Source organism: Rutidosis leptorrhynchoides, chromosome 2 (genome assembly GCF_046630445.1).
Source record: "Rutidosis leptorrhynchoides isolate AG116_Rl617_1_P2 chromosome 2, CSIRO_AGI_Rlap_v1, whole genome shotgun sequence".
NCBI classification, from domain to species: domain Eukaryota; kingdom Viridiplantae; phylum Streptophyta; class Magnoliopsida; order Asterales; family Asteraceae; genus Rutidosis; species Rutidosis leptorrhynchoides.
In genome coordinates this window covers 43,615,895-43,633,205 of record NC_092334.1, presented here as the reverse complement: position 1 = coordinate 43,633,205, position 17,311 = coordinate 43,615,895, and the positions used below count along the sequence as shown (strand labels likewise).

Below are 17,311 nucleotides of genomic sequence, written 5' to 3'. Positions count from 1 at the left end.
ACCTGCACACATTGAAAGGACCCGTCCTAATCCATCTGGATGAATACATTACATTTGGTTACATCGCGAGGTACTTTACCTCTATATGATACATTTTACAAACATTGCATTCATTTTTAAAAGACAAACTTTCATTACATCAAAAGTTGACGGCATGCATACCATTTCATAATATATCCAACTATAATTGACTTAATAATAATCTTGATGAACTCGACGACTTAATGCAACATCTTTTGAAATATGTCATGAATGACTCCAAGTAATATCTCTAATATGAGCAAATGCACAGCGGAAGATTTCTTTCATACCTGAGAATAAACATGCTTTAAAGTATCAACCAAAAGGTTGGTGAGTTTATTAGTTTATCATAATCATTCACTTTCATCATTTTAATAGACCACAAGATTTCATATATTGACACGCGTAACTCGCAAATTAAAATTCATTCATATGGTGAACACCTGGTAACCGACCTTAACATGATGCATATAGAATATCCCCATCATTCCGGGACTCACATCGGAGATAAATTGAAGTACTAAAGCAGTTCAAATTCTCTGACTGGGGCTTGTTAGTGCCCATAGATCTATCTTTAGGATTCGCGTCAATTGGTGGCAATTATAATAAACACCAATTCTTAGGCTACCAAGCTAAAAAGGGGCATATTCGGTTTGATAATCCAACCATAGAATGTAGTTTCGATCACTTGTGTCTATTTCGTAAAGCATTTATAAAAGCAGCGCATGTATTCTCAGTCCCAAAAATATATATTGCAAAAGCATTTAAAAAGGAAGCAAATGAAACTCACGATACTGTATTTTGTAGTAAAAATACATATGACGACACTGAACAATGCAGAGTTGGCCTCGGATTCACGAACCTATATCATATATATATATATATATATATATATATATATATATATATATATATATATATATATATATATATATATATATATATATATATATATATATATATATATATATATATATATATATATATATATATTAACACATATAATTGAAATCGCATGAATTCATGTATTATTATAAATGATGTATTTGTTATATTAATAAATTATATATTTCATTAATTAATTCAATATATTTATTTTATATATTTTAGATAAATACCTAATGTTTATTATAAAATTATAGTTATGTTATATGTATTGAATATATTTTTGTATAACTAATATTTATTTAGTAAAATAATATCAATAACAAAAGTTTGTACTTTCTTATGATAATAATAATACTAATAATAATAATCATAATAATGATGATAATAATAATGATAATAATAATAATAATAATAATAATAATAATAATAATAATAATAAAAATAATAATAATAATAATAATAATAATAATAATAATAATAATAATAAAAATAATAATAATAATAAAAATACTTAATAAAAATAAGGATACTTATAATAATGATAATACTAGTAATAAAAATAATGATAATAATAGTAACGATGATAATAATAATAAAAATAATAATAATAATGATAATACTAATAATAATAATATAAGGATGATAATAATTATGCCATTAATCATCTTCATCGTTCTACATTATCTTTACCATTGTTCTTACATCATTTTTATTCGTTTTACATGTTTATGTTCAAATTAAGAATCCTCATGTACAGTCTTAAATTCGACGATTAGTTATTATAATAAATTTTTTTTATCAACCTTTATAATCATAACCCTTCTATAAACTTAATACTAATATCATTATATCATTTACAAGGATAACATCTTATCATTATTTTTTTATTATCTAATATAAATCTCAACATCTTTAATATTAAATTCCTCTTTTTTTTTATATAATCCCAATCTTAATAATGATCATAATAATAATAATAATAATCTTAATAATAATATAAATATTAATAAGGATATTGATAACACTCCGCAGTATTTATACCTTAAGATAATTAAAGTGAGTGATTTATTTCAGCCATGATCATCTCGGCCCAACATCCCAATCGAAAGCCTGAGTATGTGACCCAACTTGTTAAACAATATCCATTCAACCATAACTTAAACCGTATCGGTCCAAAAGCCTAACATGTTTAGTTTAATCCACTAAGCAGCCTAATAACCTAAATTAATTTAAATTGACTGAGGGATTTTTGGGTATCGGTGGTGAGGGTTGAACCAGGAATAGAAAACGTGCAGTAGTATAACGATAGGTCTCGATTTCTTTTTGCTCGACTGGAAACAGAAACTATAAACAAGTAGTAGTTATCAATCGATGGGTTGTTGGAGATGTGTTTGTCGAACAGTAGCAATAAAGATGATTCGGTTTAGAGGCTAGCGATTTAACAGGAAATGAAATAAAATAAAAAAATAAAAAAATAACAGCAAGAACACTCGATAACCAACTCACATCTTGATTTTTAACTTCTAACGGTTTTTAGATTATGATTTCTACATGAATTATGTAGTAAATCATTCCTCAAATCTTCTGGGATCATTAATTGGAGCAGAAACATCATCTAATCCTTCCATTCGATTGTAGAACACCCGATTGACTTTTTGGTTTAAAACTTTGACCTTGAAATTCGAAATTAAAAGAAGAAGTCGGGACATGAAATTTTGCAGATAGTTTAACTACATGTATCCTAACACATCGGCATTGTTGAATTTTGAAAATTGTATTGAAATCGAGATATGGCATAAAAGTTATGGCGACAGAGTTTTTGAGCTGTATTCGAATTTTTCTGTTTTTAACTTCTGCAAATGCAGTTGTGTAATACATAGATTGAACTGAAATAATTGAAGTAGAAAACTGATTAATCACGGATTTTTGTTGTTGTGTACTAATGGTCGACAAGGAGTTCAATAAGAAGAAGAAAAAAAAATAAAGGCAGACAGGAAAAATAAAAGAGAATATATCAGATGGTGATGTATAATTGATATCGCGAGGTTATTTGTCTTTTTATTTTATATTTAATTAATACTAGTAATTAATAAATATGTTATAATAACAATACTATTAATATTATTATTAATAATAAAAATACTAATACTGTTATAATAATAATAATAATATTTAAGACAACGATAATAATTTTTAATGACAATAATGTTAATAATGATATTAATAATAATAATATTAATGGTAAAGATAATAATAATACTTTTAAGAATAATAATAATATGATAACTATAACAATAATAATAATAATTTTTTTTTTAAATTACAACTAATTTATAATTTTAATCATTCTTATAATGGTATTTATAATTATATTAATAATAATAATAATAATAATAATAATGTTAATAATCCTAATATTGATATTAACATTAATAATAATGAAAGTAGTAACAACAATTTTAGTGTTAATACAATAACTATATTTTAACTTGTAATTTCATATATTAATATTATAATTTATTAATTATGTAACATTTAATAATATAATAATGAATCTTTACATCACAAATAGCAAAGTCATCGGGTTCATTTTTCTTTTATAAAGATAATGCTAAATAGATACTACGGAATATTATGATATTAAGTTATTGAGCTACTGTTGTAATCACTCATTTAACTAGATGTTTAACTTACTTTATTTTGTCTTATTTTTCAATCAGTAATTGGAAGTGGAAAGAAAAGATCAAGTATAGTGAATTCCATTACAACTCAGTTTGACACAGTAACATGTAATCAATCATGCAAATTGATTAACTTAGTCGACATGAAATATAAATTAAATAATATGATAATGATTATTAAAAATTTTAAAATAAAACATGTGATTAATATTAGCCGTCGCCTTTCACGGACTAAATTTCGTGTCCCGTTAATAATCAGTTTGTTTGTTTGAAAGTTCCTTATTTTATTACTGCGAATCTATTAAGAGCTCAATTTAAAATCCAGATACAACTAGAAATTATATGTTAACAATGAACTAAACCATATGTTATTCACTTCAACTTAATTATCTTTAGTAAAAGTGTTCAAAACTATTTAAGTATGATTTAATATCTTATATTATTTTACTGAAATTTTAATAACTAAATAATATAATATTTTAAATTATATTTTGAATTAATATATATATTTATATTTATATTTTTAAATATATATGTATCTATTTACAAATAGTTGTTCGTGAATCATCGGGAATGGTTGAAGGTCAATTGAATATATAAAACATTTCAAAAATTTTGAGACTCAACATTACAGACTTTGCTTATCGTGTCGAAAACATATAAAGATTAAGTTTAAATTTGGTCGGAAATTTTCGGGTCGTCACACACATCACGCACCCCACACCACGCACATTGCAGAATGCTCTGTGCGTGGTGCGTGCATGTTGTTGTTTTGTCGTTTGATACGTTAACGACTCAAAAATGAGTTTTTCGTTTCTTTTACAAGACATAAGAACTATACTAAGTATAAACAACATCAAACACAATTTAACAACAACCGATTGATGGGTAACTTAAATGCACACCAAGTGCTCGACGAAATGTATGCAACAAATAATGAATCTAACCAATGTAATATCGATTTTACCTGTTTCTTTGACATTGTGGGTGATGTGTCAATATCCAGTTTCTTGATCAAACACTTTAATAAGTCAAATTTGTCATATTTTTCCTCGTTCAACAACAATTTTAAAGACGGTCGTTTATTTTTTGATGCTTGATTATGTGTTTGATGCTGGTATAATCACGATCGTAGGTTGAAGTTTATCGACAACCGAGTAAGTGACAAGCAAAAATTTGATAAAATGATCGATTTTTCTAAAGAATCGCCTTGGGTGCGTGATTATACGGTTATTGGTGCGTGTGGAAGTTTCAAATTGTAGTGGGCGGCCTATTTATAAAGACAACACGCATCGTGGGTGTTGCAGGTTGCGTAGTGCATATCTACTAACAACGTGCTAGTTTACTCAAGTGTTCGGTGTCCACGCATCACGCACGAGAATTCACGTGATGTGTGGTGCGTGATGCGTGATGCGTGAAAAGAAGTCATATGTTGCAATTTTCATTTTTTAAGATATAGTGTTAAAGACATCCAGAAATAGAAATGAGGCTATTTTGACCGATTTCCTCGTAATGGACTAAAGTTGGAGGCCCAATTCTAAAAACGGGCCGTGTGAGTTGAGTCGATCATCAATCAAATCAAATTCTCCACAGCAACAAATTGTTCCATCGAAGGTCAATAGTTAATGTGATTTGAAACGGCGTCGTTCGTTCGTGATAAACGGTAAAGTGTTGTATAAGTGGTCGACAACCTCATTCCCACACGCACTTCCTACTTGTCATCGTTCAGGCGCATTCATTTTTACACAATTTCCCAATTTTTGAAATAACAGAGTAAACCCTAAAACTTTCATCTTCTTCATTTTTTAGCATCGCATTTAGTTTTAAATTACTCATCATCTGATGAGCGTATATTATATTTGATACTCATCAGCTATGAAATTAAGTTTAATCTGCTAAGGTTATTATTATGTATATTAAAACTTATTGAAATTTTGCCAAAATTTCGTCTGTATGTATCCAAAATTACTGTTAGTGTAATATAATTGAAGAATGCACTCACAATTTAGTGGCATTAGCTCATGAATGTGATATAATTGCAAATAGAAGTGTTGATTACCTTGTATTGTGGGTAAATATATAAACATTCATATATCATATATGATATAAGAACCTATTTGTGGTTGTTTTAATAGTTCATGTGATTAATTAAAGTGTAAGTTGAAACCCTTGGAATTTGATTTTTGTGGTTTCAGAATTTGTTAACTGGTGAGAATACGATGATGAAAAAACTAACATTGGAAGAAGGCTTGGATATATTGAAAAAAGGCATTGCAAAAGCGATGATGATACTGGATGGATATCCTACAAGTGCACTGTTCACTTGTGAAGAATACATGAAACTTTATGAGTATCCTTTTGATTTCATTGGATGATATATGCGTTCTTTAACTATATTGTCGTTTGATTCCCTAGAACGTTAGTTATTACTCGTGTATTTGTTACTGGTATTAATCAGCCCTTAGATACCAACTTGATATTTTCTCTATTTAATGGTCATTGCCTTCGCACTCGTTGTACTGCTTTTCAAAATGCGTAAATTTTATTGTCTGTTGATAGATTTATTTGGAAATGATTGGGAATATTACAACTAGTATTAAGCGTACCGATTAATGAATACACGTTAGGAATTATCTTTTCCTTTACACTTGGTATAGTTGTGTGTATGATATGTGTGTTCAGCGTCCTCCTTATGATTATGGTGCAGAGCTCTATGAACTATTCAAGAAAGCATTGGCTGAGAGCATTACTTCGAGGGTGAGACTTTAATATTTATTGAACTTGTGTGCATTTTTCCATCTTGTTTGTTATGAATGAGATATTATGTAATATTCATTTGAATAGCGTTGATTGTACATTTTTCTCAATTTTTGTCTATTCTTGAACATATGAACTCAGGTCATGCCAGCTTTAAAGGACAAAAGGAACGTCTATCTTTTGAATGAAGTATGCAACATGTGGGCGAGGTACAAGGTGATGGCAAAATGTCTTGGAGGTATCTTCCTGTATCTCGATCGTCACTTTGTTGAGAAGAAGAAGACTGATTCTTTTAGTGATCTATCGATTTGTTGCTTCCATGATATGGTAAAAATAAATCCAGATTAAACTTGTCGTCACTGCTGCTTATGCTATATTACATTATGTAAAAAAGGTTCTCAATAATTGAATTGTATCAGGTCTTCACTGAATTGTTTCCCAAGATTTTGGAAGCTGCGATTTCTCTTGTACGTTCAGCAAACTATGACAGTAAGATGGAAAAATGGGCTGGCTGAGTAATGGGTCAAATTTCGTTGGAAAATTTGAGTACAATATGGAAATTTTTTAAAATGAATACACTTTTTTAGGCAAACAAGTTTTAGGAGGTTCCATGCATTTAAAGTACAATATGGGCAGATTTGGGCCCTTTAGCTTTTTCCTTCTATAGCTATCTTTGTTTTTTTTTTTTTTTTTTTTTTTTTTTTTTTTTTTTTGACCCATTATAAATCAAACATAGTTTAAATCTACCCGGCTATAAGTAAATGAATCGAAATTGCCACCTCTATTGAATATCAGTTTTACTCTGTATTTGCTGAAAATGATATCAATCTGACTTTATTTAGCACACAGATCAACCAGGACCGTGATGAGAACTCTGGTTGCAGGGATTTACTAAATAATGTTTCAACCTTGTTTGTTGAAATTGGGAACGGGAAGATGCATTATTATGAGAATTTTGAGACGGCAGTACTAACAACCACTGCAAATTACTACAACCAATTGGTTTCACATTGGCTTCCACATTACTCACCTGTTGAATATTTTACTAAGGTTTATTTCTTTTATTTATTATTAAAAAGTTTACTTGACTTGATTACATGGGCCATTTGTGCAGCATATCTATCTGTTTATAAAATCTTACTTGGTTATCTCATAGGCCCAACATTACTGTAACCAGGAGAAAGAAAGAGCTAGTCAGTTCTTGAATCAAAATTCAGTGGAGAAATTGTTACAAGTAATTTACTCGACTTGAATCAAAACCCAGTTTTTATGTCTGAAATTGCTTAAAATGCATGTTTATATGTTTACAGGTTGTGAACGAGCTGTTATTGGGTCAAAATGCAATTAAAGCAGTGGACTCCTACCAAAAACTTAAGGCTGAGTGTAGTGATGGTTCAATCCCATATCAAGTATGTTCTATTTTTCTATTAATGTCATAATCGCTGATTCACAAAGTTATAAATATTAATCCTATGTGTAGTCCGTTTGTAATCACTAATCACTACTCAAAAACTTAAAATTAGTAATTTTGATTTCTGTCTGACAACTTCCTGGCCTGGGTGACAAAATTACACAACTCGTCCCTGTGGTTTGTACTAAATTGCATTCCGAGTCCCTCAACTTTTTTTGGTCACTCCGAGTCCTCATGTTTTCATTTTTTTGCACGGCTTGTCCTCCTTTTCATCAATTTTAGGGACTCGGAGTGCAAAAGAAGAATTTCAGGGAAGCGGAATGCAATTTCATACAAACCACACGGATGTGCTGTGTAATTTTGTCGACCTGGGAATTTAAAAATATGATCGATGCCTGAGCATTAATATTAAACTGTTTCTGGTAAAATGTTGAATGCATTTAACGAAATGGGGAAACAACACTTTCGTGTCAAATATGTTAAATTCTTTCTTCCTGATGAAACTGTAAAGTGCTTGGCCTCGTAAAGTCACAGTGTCCATATTATTTGATTATTTGTCCAGTATCCTAAAAAAAATGTAAACAGATGAATGTATCTTGTGGATATCGATAACATCATTCTATTTGTAACGATAATTAAAAAAAATAGTTAATTATATCTTGTGGGTTGTGATGCAGGATGTGCTATTGGGATGTGCAGGGTTGAATCTTGGTGAAGGGAGTTCTAGGAGATGATTTTGTAGGATATAATCATGAATCAACAAGGTTATTTTGGTGTAGTGTTTGTTTTCTAAAAGGCGATAGTATATCAGTATGCACATATTATGGTGTAGTTCATAGCTATTTACCTCCTCGTGTAGTTCATAGTAACCCACGTTACCTAGAGTATGCCGCTTAAGTGAATCTGCTTATGTTAAAAGAGTGTTGTTAGGTTAAGAGTATAACTTGAACATTCAAATGGTGCTTGAAACAGTAATTAAAACTGGAGTACTAAACAACACATTATAGGTTATTATAACAAATTACATTTTATTAGATCATGCTTACATCATTATCTGTGAACAAGCACTATTAATAACATGATATAAACATATAAACTTTCAACACTTAACCACTTACAAAATCCTAGCACCATACTTGAAAAAATTGCTATATCAATCGGAACACAATGCAGATCATCGAGAACATCTGAAAACAATCTATATCGAAACACTGTTTGGAATACCACGCCCAGTAAGACCGATTTCACTACTAGGATACAACAAAGTGTAAGGCATTTTAGCAGGTCCATTCCTGTTCTTCAACCTTTTATCATCATTCATCTCATCAATCTCCCCTTCAATCTCTCTCAAATTTGCCCCAAATTTAGCGAACGCATCCAATGCCTCTTTATCCGTAGTCCATTCGGGTGTATCCCTATCCCCAAGATACACCTCATCAGCCGAATGTATCGACAATATCTCAATCAACGAAATCCCTAAAATACTTTGAAGCTGAGGAGTCACGGTTTTCAAAAACGCCTTTTCGGGATCTTTCTCAAGTTCATCGTAATCTGATGTTCCTGGCTCGGGAATAAACCTACGGCTCATTGCTGGTCTATTCGGTAAGTAACCACCATAAGGGTACTGTCCGAAATTAACGGCTGCATGAAGGGCAGAAGCTAACCATATGATGGTTGTGCAAGACTCGATGAGTTCTTCACGGGTGTGCATTTTGGGCCACCATGGTTCATCCTTTTTATCACCATGACCCTTGGTTCGAACCTCTTCCCACCATTGGTTCAACTCATGGTCGTTTTGTATTTCTTCATCGTTCTTGTAGTAAACACAAACGTAACTAATCACCCATGATTTAATGGCGGACCATATCTTAAGCCCGTCAACCGCAAAAGGGTAGTCTTCTATGAGAAGACGAATGCCATGTGGTGAGCTCGAGTCCTCCACAGCAACTCCTCTGAACAAGAAAATACGGTTTATTAATAAATGTACCAAGAAAACTGTGTTTAAAAATGTGGTTTCTATCATAAATCACCAGTGGTTCCTCTACTTTTTGTTGGTCGTGGATGGTCTTTGTGGTTTGCATATTGAATGACTGATGGTCCCTGCGGTACATATCCACATGGACTATCCTTGACGAAATAATGTAAATCACAGGGACCACCGGTGTTTCAAATGCAAATCAGAGGGACCATCCTTGATAGACAAAATGTACAGGATCACCGATGATTTCTGATACAAACCACAGGGACCATTCACGATATTTTTTCATTATAATACCTGCTAATGAGATCAGCAGGAAGTGCTTGTTGAGTAAAGTCCCACTTTTTGTACATGTTACATGACATTTCCAACGCGTATTTGTCGGGAAAAACTGTATTCTCAAGAAGTCCACCAGCATTGATAAGCGTTTGGCGGGATAAAGCGTTAATGTTCATCGTATCACGAAAGTGAGGATGCAAAAGCTTATGAATTGGATGAAGAATACTTAGTTGCCTGTTTGTTGCAATGATGAATGGCTCTATTGAAGCGTGAGTATGCAACCTGCATTTTAACTCCGTTAGAAATCTTACATCTGGATAATGGGTCAGCTTAAATAGACCAATTCAGTTTTGACCGGTAAAATGTGAAAACATATAAACAAGATAACTTAATATAGGCCGAAATAAGTCAAATGATTCAACATCCAACCCGTATGACCCGCCCATTTTGCCACCACCCCATCTGATAATATTTTCTCGGTTTTTACACATATTTTGAAAGAAAACTTACCAATGGCAAACAAGTTGATGGTAGCCCGAGTCGTTTACATTAGCATACGCTTTAGCAAGCAGCCAAATTGTGGCTTTTGCTCCTTCTAATACTGGTGTGTGTACGGTACTGATAGTTCCATACTTGTCACCATCTGGATGTGGCAAACTCAATTCAATGGCTACAGGTTTCAATGTACCATCGTTTTGCAAAAACAGGATGGTTCGTGTGGCGTATATCTTGGTGGAAGTTTCATTAATGCCTCTCAAATATGGCATCAATGGATCATGGTGATCCAATATAAATAGCCTGTTGCTCTTAATTGCCTGAGATTAATAACAATATTAAACATAAATTTATTATCTTTAAAAAATAAATTTTCAAATATAGCCATATATGATCGTTACCTCTGATACGCTAAATCCATCCAACTGATCTTTTATGTGATCCTCGGTTATTGTACTATTTTGGTTGCCGAATTTTGCGTAGTCTAACTTGCTAGTTGGAGGAAATTCCTGCAAGTAATGAAATTTACGAATTTATATTTATGCTTGGATAATTATTATATAATTATAGTTATATATAAAGACGAAAGTTTTTTTTTTTTTTGATAAGCACAAAAAGATGAAAGTTACTTGAAGGCGTTGGATCACAACAGGACAAATTCCTGCCAGCATTTCTCGTCCGAATTCTTCATCGGTCCTCCACGCCGAATCATTCTCTGTTAAAAAAAATTAACCAAAAATAAATTTAAATAGGATTATCTTTTTTTAATCACTTTTAAATAAAGATATATCTATATCTATATATCTATATTGATTACAGTACCTTTGATCACTTGTGGAATAGGGAATTTTGCTAAGTGATCAGTATCAGAACGAAAAAATTCCCTGATAAACTCATTTGGAATTCTCTCCCTAATGCCTTCCAAGAAATCGGATTTCGGTATTGTAATCCCGCCTCTGTAGAGATTAAGTACTTCTTCAAATGAAGAAAACTCATTAAACTTATTGCTTGATATAGTCTTAAACTTGTGTTGTAGTGCATTTTCGAGGGTGCCGATAATCTCATCTGAAATTTTGTCCAATACAGACTTAAAACCAGGTAGCAAACCCTGATTTAATAACTTAAATCCGTATGCGTAAACATCTTTCATCTTCACCTCACTAAATCTTTCGTCCCTCGGGACGTATATATTTAAACTATTCAAAATCGAGATCCTGCTTTCCATGTTGGGATCTGTGAACAAACGAACAAAATTTGAATGTTATCTCACAAAGTATCCAATAATAAGAGGGGTGTTCTTACATTCAAGGTCAAAATTGATGCTATTCAATACACATCAGTATGGTTGACTTCAAAAGTCAAACAGGTACATCATGAATTTAAGGTTAAACATAGTATTTTCAGTACTCAAAAGCAACAAACTTATTATTATATTATATGCAAAACTCAAAATAGTCTATATATATGTTTGATGTAAAATGGAACATGGTTTGACTTAAAAAGTCAAACTGTATCGGATATGTAATGATAATGCAAGTGCCTGTACCTGTCTTTGATGGAGGTCGGCCTGTTCTACACCTGCGAGGATACGGGTAGTCACTAGACCCGCCCAAAATAGGACGGACATATTCGGGTCCCTTATCCGGCTCACTCAAATCATTGTACACATCATAGTCATACACCCTGTGCCATTCTTCACGTTTTCCGGTCCCGTTTCCTCTTAGTTCCTCCAACTCTTCGTCTCTATAATAACGTATCCCCTCTGGCGTTTTCCCTGGAAGATATGTCTAACAAACAGGATAATCAAAACGTTACATGTTGAAACGATCGGTTATAACATATTATGCAATCAGTGGCGAAACTAGGATTTTTTTCACCGGGGGCAAAAAAAATTTTTTTAACCGTAGCAATTTTTTTGGACAAAATTTGAAGATTTTGGGACAAAAGTTGGAGATTTTGGGGCAAAAGTAGAAGAATTTAGGGCAAAATTTGAAGGTTTTGGGGCAAAATATGTAGGTTTGGGGGCAAAAAATAAAATCCACCGGGAGCAAAGTCGAAAAACCCAAAATTTTAACACTGGAAAAAAAAATCCACTGGGGACGGCCGCCCCCCTCTGCCCCTTAACACTTTCGCCCCTGTATGCAATGAAACTAAGGTGTTTCTTGTTTTTCATTGTGCAGACCTTATTAGGTCTTATGTCTGCACGCACATGCAAACAGTTTGTTTTTCTGAGCACGTAGCAGACTTACAAATATGTTTCTCACTACTACAGACACAAGAACAAACAGTCTTTGATTTATAGATCTTTAGACCACATCTTTTGGTTTACAGATCTTCAGGCAAAAACATCTTAAAAAACAAACACCTAAATCATAAGATCAAGATGATGATACTAAAGGTCAACTCTTTACCTGATTAGAAAAGAACACACGGTATCCTTTGTCATAACTCTCGTGTGGGTAGACCCATGAATTACAAATGAAGTGAACCCGACCAACATTTGGAACATGTTCTAATGTTAGTGTCTTAAGGTAGAATTCTTTGTGGTGCTTGTTGGTGATCAAAAATGCACCTGGAACCCCAATTTCATCATCCGCCTCAAAGTCTAATTCGAATGTCGAATCCCCTTTTGTTGCATGAGTGATCACTGTACTCAACCAGTTCTTCAAGTTTGTCTCTTTACCAAGCTTTCCTTTCAATCCCTTAGCTTAAATGGGTCAAAAAATCATCACTAGTTAAGTTATGAGATCATGTAATACTAATAATCATGTTAATCATCACCTCTCAAATATTGTGTTTGCAAATATATTAGTTTATAACTTTATATCGTCTTCCAAATCACATATAATAAGTTTTGAGTGTTTAAATGAACACAATATGATGTATACTAATATGTTTAAATGAACACAATCCATACAACCTTGTAACAAGTTATTCCATATAAGATTTAGTTCATGAATATAACTATGGTGATCCATATAGGTTTGTTGGACTATACACTTTAATCCAACATGGCTACAAATTATATTACTCCGTGTATGGTGCTACCACCAATTTTTATAAATCCACCAAATAATTTAAATTTATCATCATAAATTGTGATGGAAATATAATATTAATACCCATATAAATATAAATATAAATATAAATAAATATATTATATCCATCCACTATTACAAGTGTATATCATAGAATATGAATCTACAACAATTTGACAAGTCAACTTTCATTTGAACAGCTTTACTAGGTTGTACCGTACAACCCGATAAAGTATCCACATTCACTTCTCTACTGAATTGTACAGTACAACCCCACACAAACATTCCGTTACATAATCAAAAGAAAAAAAACTAAAAAAAAAAACATAAATATATTATATACACATACCTGAAGATTCAGAATGATGAGCACTGATGAGCTGTAAAGAAACTTTCCGGCCCAAAAACTCATCTTTGATGGTGGAAACAGAGAGGTTGTTGTTCATCAAAACAAGCGTCCCTTTGATTTTTTGATCATCAACTTTAAATCGTTTTCTTCGGTCAACGTCCGCCATTGATGATATCAGAATATCAGAGCTTTTGATTATCAATAATTGATAATTGATTGAAGTGGAGTGGTTAGAGTGAGATTTTGATTTGTTTGGTTTAATTTGATTTTGATGGTAACACATAGAGTGAGTGTACGTGTATATATAGAGATTGGAGAGTGGATTCTTACTTTCAATTAATTAATTTGGTTTTTTTAATTTTTTTAATATAAATGCACAATGCACAATGCACAATGCACAATGCACAATGAAGCTTCCGTAACTAATAAATCGAAATAAATATTTTGCCCAGCTTGACGCAGATAAATTATTATTGGCAATAGAGTGAGAAAAGTATGTTATCTTGTTGGAAATATGTTCTCGGGTTGGCTATAGTTCGATCGTGGTTTGACCGTGGTACATATATTTTGAAGATATGCCCATGACATTAAATAATAAAAGTCCATTTATCCTATTCGATCACACACAAAGGCCAATCGTAAAATTATTTGATATACCTTCTAATCGGAAATTAATTTATTAATCATTAGTTAATGGTTTAATAAATTAAGTTTTTTTTATGTGTATACATATATTTACAAATCTAAATATGTAGAGATTTGATTAGATTTTGCAAATCATATTTTATATAAGATATAAGATTTGATTTGATTTATAAAATATGATTAGATTTTGTAAATCTTATTTTATATAAAGATTTGATTTTGCAAATCTTTCCAAATCTTTATTTATTACATTTGTACTAAATGTATTAATTGTATCAATTATGTAATATATAATACCAAGTCTTGGTATTGGAAAAGTTATGAAAAAAGATACAAAAACACACATACAAAAATGCTATTTTTCTTTCTTATTTTCAAGTAACCAAAAATACTTGGAATCTATAATTGGATTCGGTTTTTGGTGGAAATAACGAAGAAGAAAATATCCGTTAAGTAGAAGGTATAGATCGAAGCAAGGTTGGAACTTTGGGTGTTTACTGTTTAGAGGAACTCTTCTTTGGTTTTCAAATTCGATCTTCAAAAGGCTACAAAGGTTGTATTCTAATCTTCTCTTGTTCGGTTTCGTTAATTTGTTTTGTTTGCCAAAGTTTTATACAATGATCCGTGGAAGAGTATGATTTTGTAAAGTTTTAAAAATGCTTCCGCTCGCTTTGAATTTGTATCATACTCCAACAGTGGTATCCGAGCCATCTTGTACAAATTTTAGCAAACTAATGTACTCTATGATAATCGGTTTTGATGAGTGTGTTGTGCATGATTCTTGGAGATGATTATGCATAACAAACATGCACAACTATTATCATGATTTGTGTATTTATGTTTCCTAAATAACATTTGAATCTTGAGTTTTGGCAAAATGTTAAATGGTTAATCTCATTTTTTAAAGTTTTTTTCAGCTTGAACAGTCTGTCTTTGATGGACTGTTTCGAGGCTTTAAACTCAATATTTGCGTATGAAGCCAATTGCATTTGAAAGCTGACTGAAAGAACTTAAATTTGAAAAAAAAAATCATCGAAAACGGATTAGAAATGAGTAAGATATGACCATTTAAAGTTGATGTATGAATCTGTCCAAAATCTAAAAATTTTAATAGTAGCTTTGTTGTTGACTATTAAAGATTCAATGTTTAGGAAAATAAAGTACATAAATTATATTCATGTTTTACATGAAATGAAAAAATTAAAATTGTTAATTTTAGACTTTATACCTTGTTAAAAAGTGAATAAATCTCCAACATATTTTGATTCACTTAATATGTTTGTTTGGATGGTTTTGGCATGAAAATCATACTTACAAATATGAAGTGGGTTTACATACATACATAAGTTATGTAAACAAGGATTGATTATTTTGTGTGCCATTAAGTGTTTAAATCAATCCTTGTCGAAACATGTTTCATGAAAATGGATATTTGGCACTCCATTTGTTATGTATGTGATTGTTGTATGAAATCGGTAGTATTTGCCTCAATAAGACCCTTGTGTGGATGTTTGGTTGTATGATTTAATTTATTATTTATTCGGGATGAATGTAATAATTTATTAAACGGCTTGCATGTCGTGTTTATTATTTATTCGGGATAAATGTAATAATTTATTAAACGACTTGCATATCGTCTTTCTATTTATATTGTATTTGTAATAGTATAGAAAATAGAATAGTTATTTTGTAAGATAATGCAACCAAGTTTGGAATCAAGAAGACGATGTTCACAAGGCGGCCCATCCGAGCATATAATGGAGATGGCGGTTTTAGTGGGAGCCAATTCTCACACAAGGTTATGTCCCTAGTTGACCATATTTTTCCGTGTGTTGGCTCACCGGAAAAACGCATAGGACTCGAGGCATACCACCGATAATTGTGTGTCATGATTATTATTGTGTTCTTATTTGTCTATGCCATGCTAGCTAGAAAATTAGTATAGAAACAAAATACAATAATCACTTAAAATGGTTTAGTTAAAATTAGTTTAACAAACGCAACACGCAATACATAATTAGCAAATGTTTTAAAATGGAATAAACTACTTTTGCTAAAAGAAAACAAAACCCCGTTTTAATGTAAACTTTACGCTACCCATGAGTAGTACACACATCCGAACCTTCTACCTGTTAGAGTTCGCGATACCCGAGAGTCTTGGGCCGGACTTTAGTTGGGTGTTGGGAAGGGTGAGGTGAATTTCGCGATACCCGAGAGTCTTGGGCCGGATTTCACGTGTATCTATCACGGTCGGTTTACAATCTGAAATCGTGGTTCGCGGCAAACCCGCCACGAGGAAGTATTAGCGTAGAAGGGATTAAACATGCTAAGTGAAATAATTGATTATCACTAAATCCTGCAGAACCTAAGAATTTCATAATGGATGAAATTGGTAATATAGTTACCTACCTAAATAGCTTATGATTGACGATCTGCGGTAAACCCGTCGTTACCATAAGTGAAATATGGATATTAACCTTGTTAATTATAATTGTTTGAATATTGAACACACTTGGGTAATTATCTTAACAAGGATTAAACATATCAAACTAACTAATACAACTTACTTTAAAATATGATAGATGTCTGCAACAAACACAAATCCTACTCCGTCATCAATCACTAATTTCCGCCTTAAAGGGCTCCTCGAAAAGGACAAGCTTACGGGCTTGAACTACATGGACTGGCTTCGCAACCTAAGAATTGCTCTTAGGATGGAAGGAAAGATCAGGGAAATTGAGGAACCCTTACCGGCAGAACCCGGATCGA

The 17,311-nt window shown here is 31.9% G+C and overlaps 2 protein-coding genes across 4 annotated transcripts; one reads left to right on the top strand and one right to left on the bottom strand.

The window, feature by feature from the left end:
- The first annotated feature begins 5,220 nt into the window (after nucleotides 1–5,220).
- LOC139894316 (cullin-1-like) lies at nucleotides 5,221–8,719 on the top strand. Of its 3 annotated transcripts, none has more exons than XM_071877546.1 (9): nucleotides 5,221–5,363; nucleotides 5,786–5,940; nucleotides 6,248–6,347; nucleotides 6,489–6,674; nucleotides 6,767–6,814; nucleotides 7,197–7,397; nucleotides 7,504–7,581; nucleotides 7,658–7,756; nucleotides 8,436–8,719. In XM_071877546.1, the coding sequence occupies exons 2-9, from the start codon at nucleotides 5,810–5,812 to the stop codon at nucleotides 8,490–8,492; spliced, it is 900 nt and encodes a 299-aa protein (XP_071733647.1). In that variant the 5' UTR covers nucleotides 5,221–5,363; nucleotides 5,786–5,809; the 3' UTR covers nucleotides 8,493–8,719. The 3 variants fall into 3 exon arrangements, with proteins under 3 accessions (XP_071733647.1, XP_071733646.1, XP_071733648.1); XM_071877545.1 differs by lacking the exon at nucleotides 8,436–8,719 and adding an exon at nucleotides 8,041–8,169; XM_071877547.1 differs by lacking the exons at nucleotides 5,221–5,363; nucleotides 5,786–5,940; nucleotides 8,436–8,719 and adding exons at nucleotides 6,019–6,125; nucleotides 8,041–8,169 and having other exon boundaries at nucleotides 6,298–6,347.
- A 39-nt stretch (nucleotides 8,720–8,758) lies between these two features.
- On the bottom strand, nucleotides 8,759–14,159 carry LOC139894315 (probable linoleate 9S-lipoxygenase 5). Its single transcript, XM_071877544.1, has 9 exons — nucleotides 13,898–14,159; nucleotides 12,922–13,217; nucleotides 12,057–12,297; nucleotides 11,333–11,743; nucleotides 11,140–11,225; nucleotides 10,912–11,019; nucleotides 10,526–10,830; nucleotides 10,034–10,297; nucleotides 8,759–9,710 (listed from the first exon to the last, which is right to left on the bottom strand). The coding sequence occupies exons 1-9, from the start codon at nucleotides 14,061–14,063 to the stop codon at nucleotides 8,957–8,959; spliced, it is 2,631 nt and encodes an 876-aa protein (XP_071733645.1). The 5' UTR covers nucleotides 14,064–14,159; the 3' UTR covers nucleotides 8,759–8,956.
- Between the last annotated feature and the right edge of the window lie 3,152 nt (nucleotides 14,160–17,311).

Excerpts from the sequence above, each read along its gene's own strand:
- LOC139894316 (XM_071877545.1), top strand. The coding sequence starts at position 5,810 with ATGATGAAAAAACTAACATTGGAAGAAGGCTTGGATATATTGAAAAAA. Across the intron at positions 5,941-6,247 it reads GAATACATGAAACTTTATGA|TTGTGTGTATGATATGTGTG; the intron begins GTATCCTTTTGA and ends CACTTGGTATAG. Across the intron at positions 6,348-6,488 it reads CTGAGAGCATTACTTCGAGG|GTCATGCCAGCTTTAAAGGA; the intron begins GTGAGACTTTAA and ends ATATGAACTCAG.
- LOC139894315 (XM_071877544.1), bottom strand. The coding sequence starts at position 14,063 with ATGGCGGACGTTGACCGAAGAAAACGATTTAAAGTTGATGATCAAAAA. Across the intron at positions 10,298-10,525 it reads CATCAACTTGTTTGCCATTG|GTTGCATACTCACGCTTCAA; the intron begins GTAAGTTTTCTT and ends GTTAAAATGCAG. Across the intron at positions 9,711-10,033 it reads CCTGCTGATCTCATTAGCAG|AGGAGTTGCTGTGGAGGACT; the intron begins GTATTATAATGA and ends TTTCTTGTTCAG.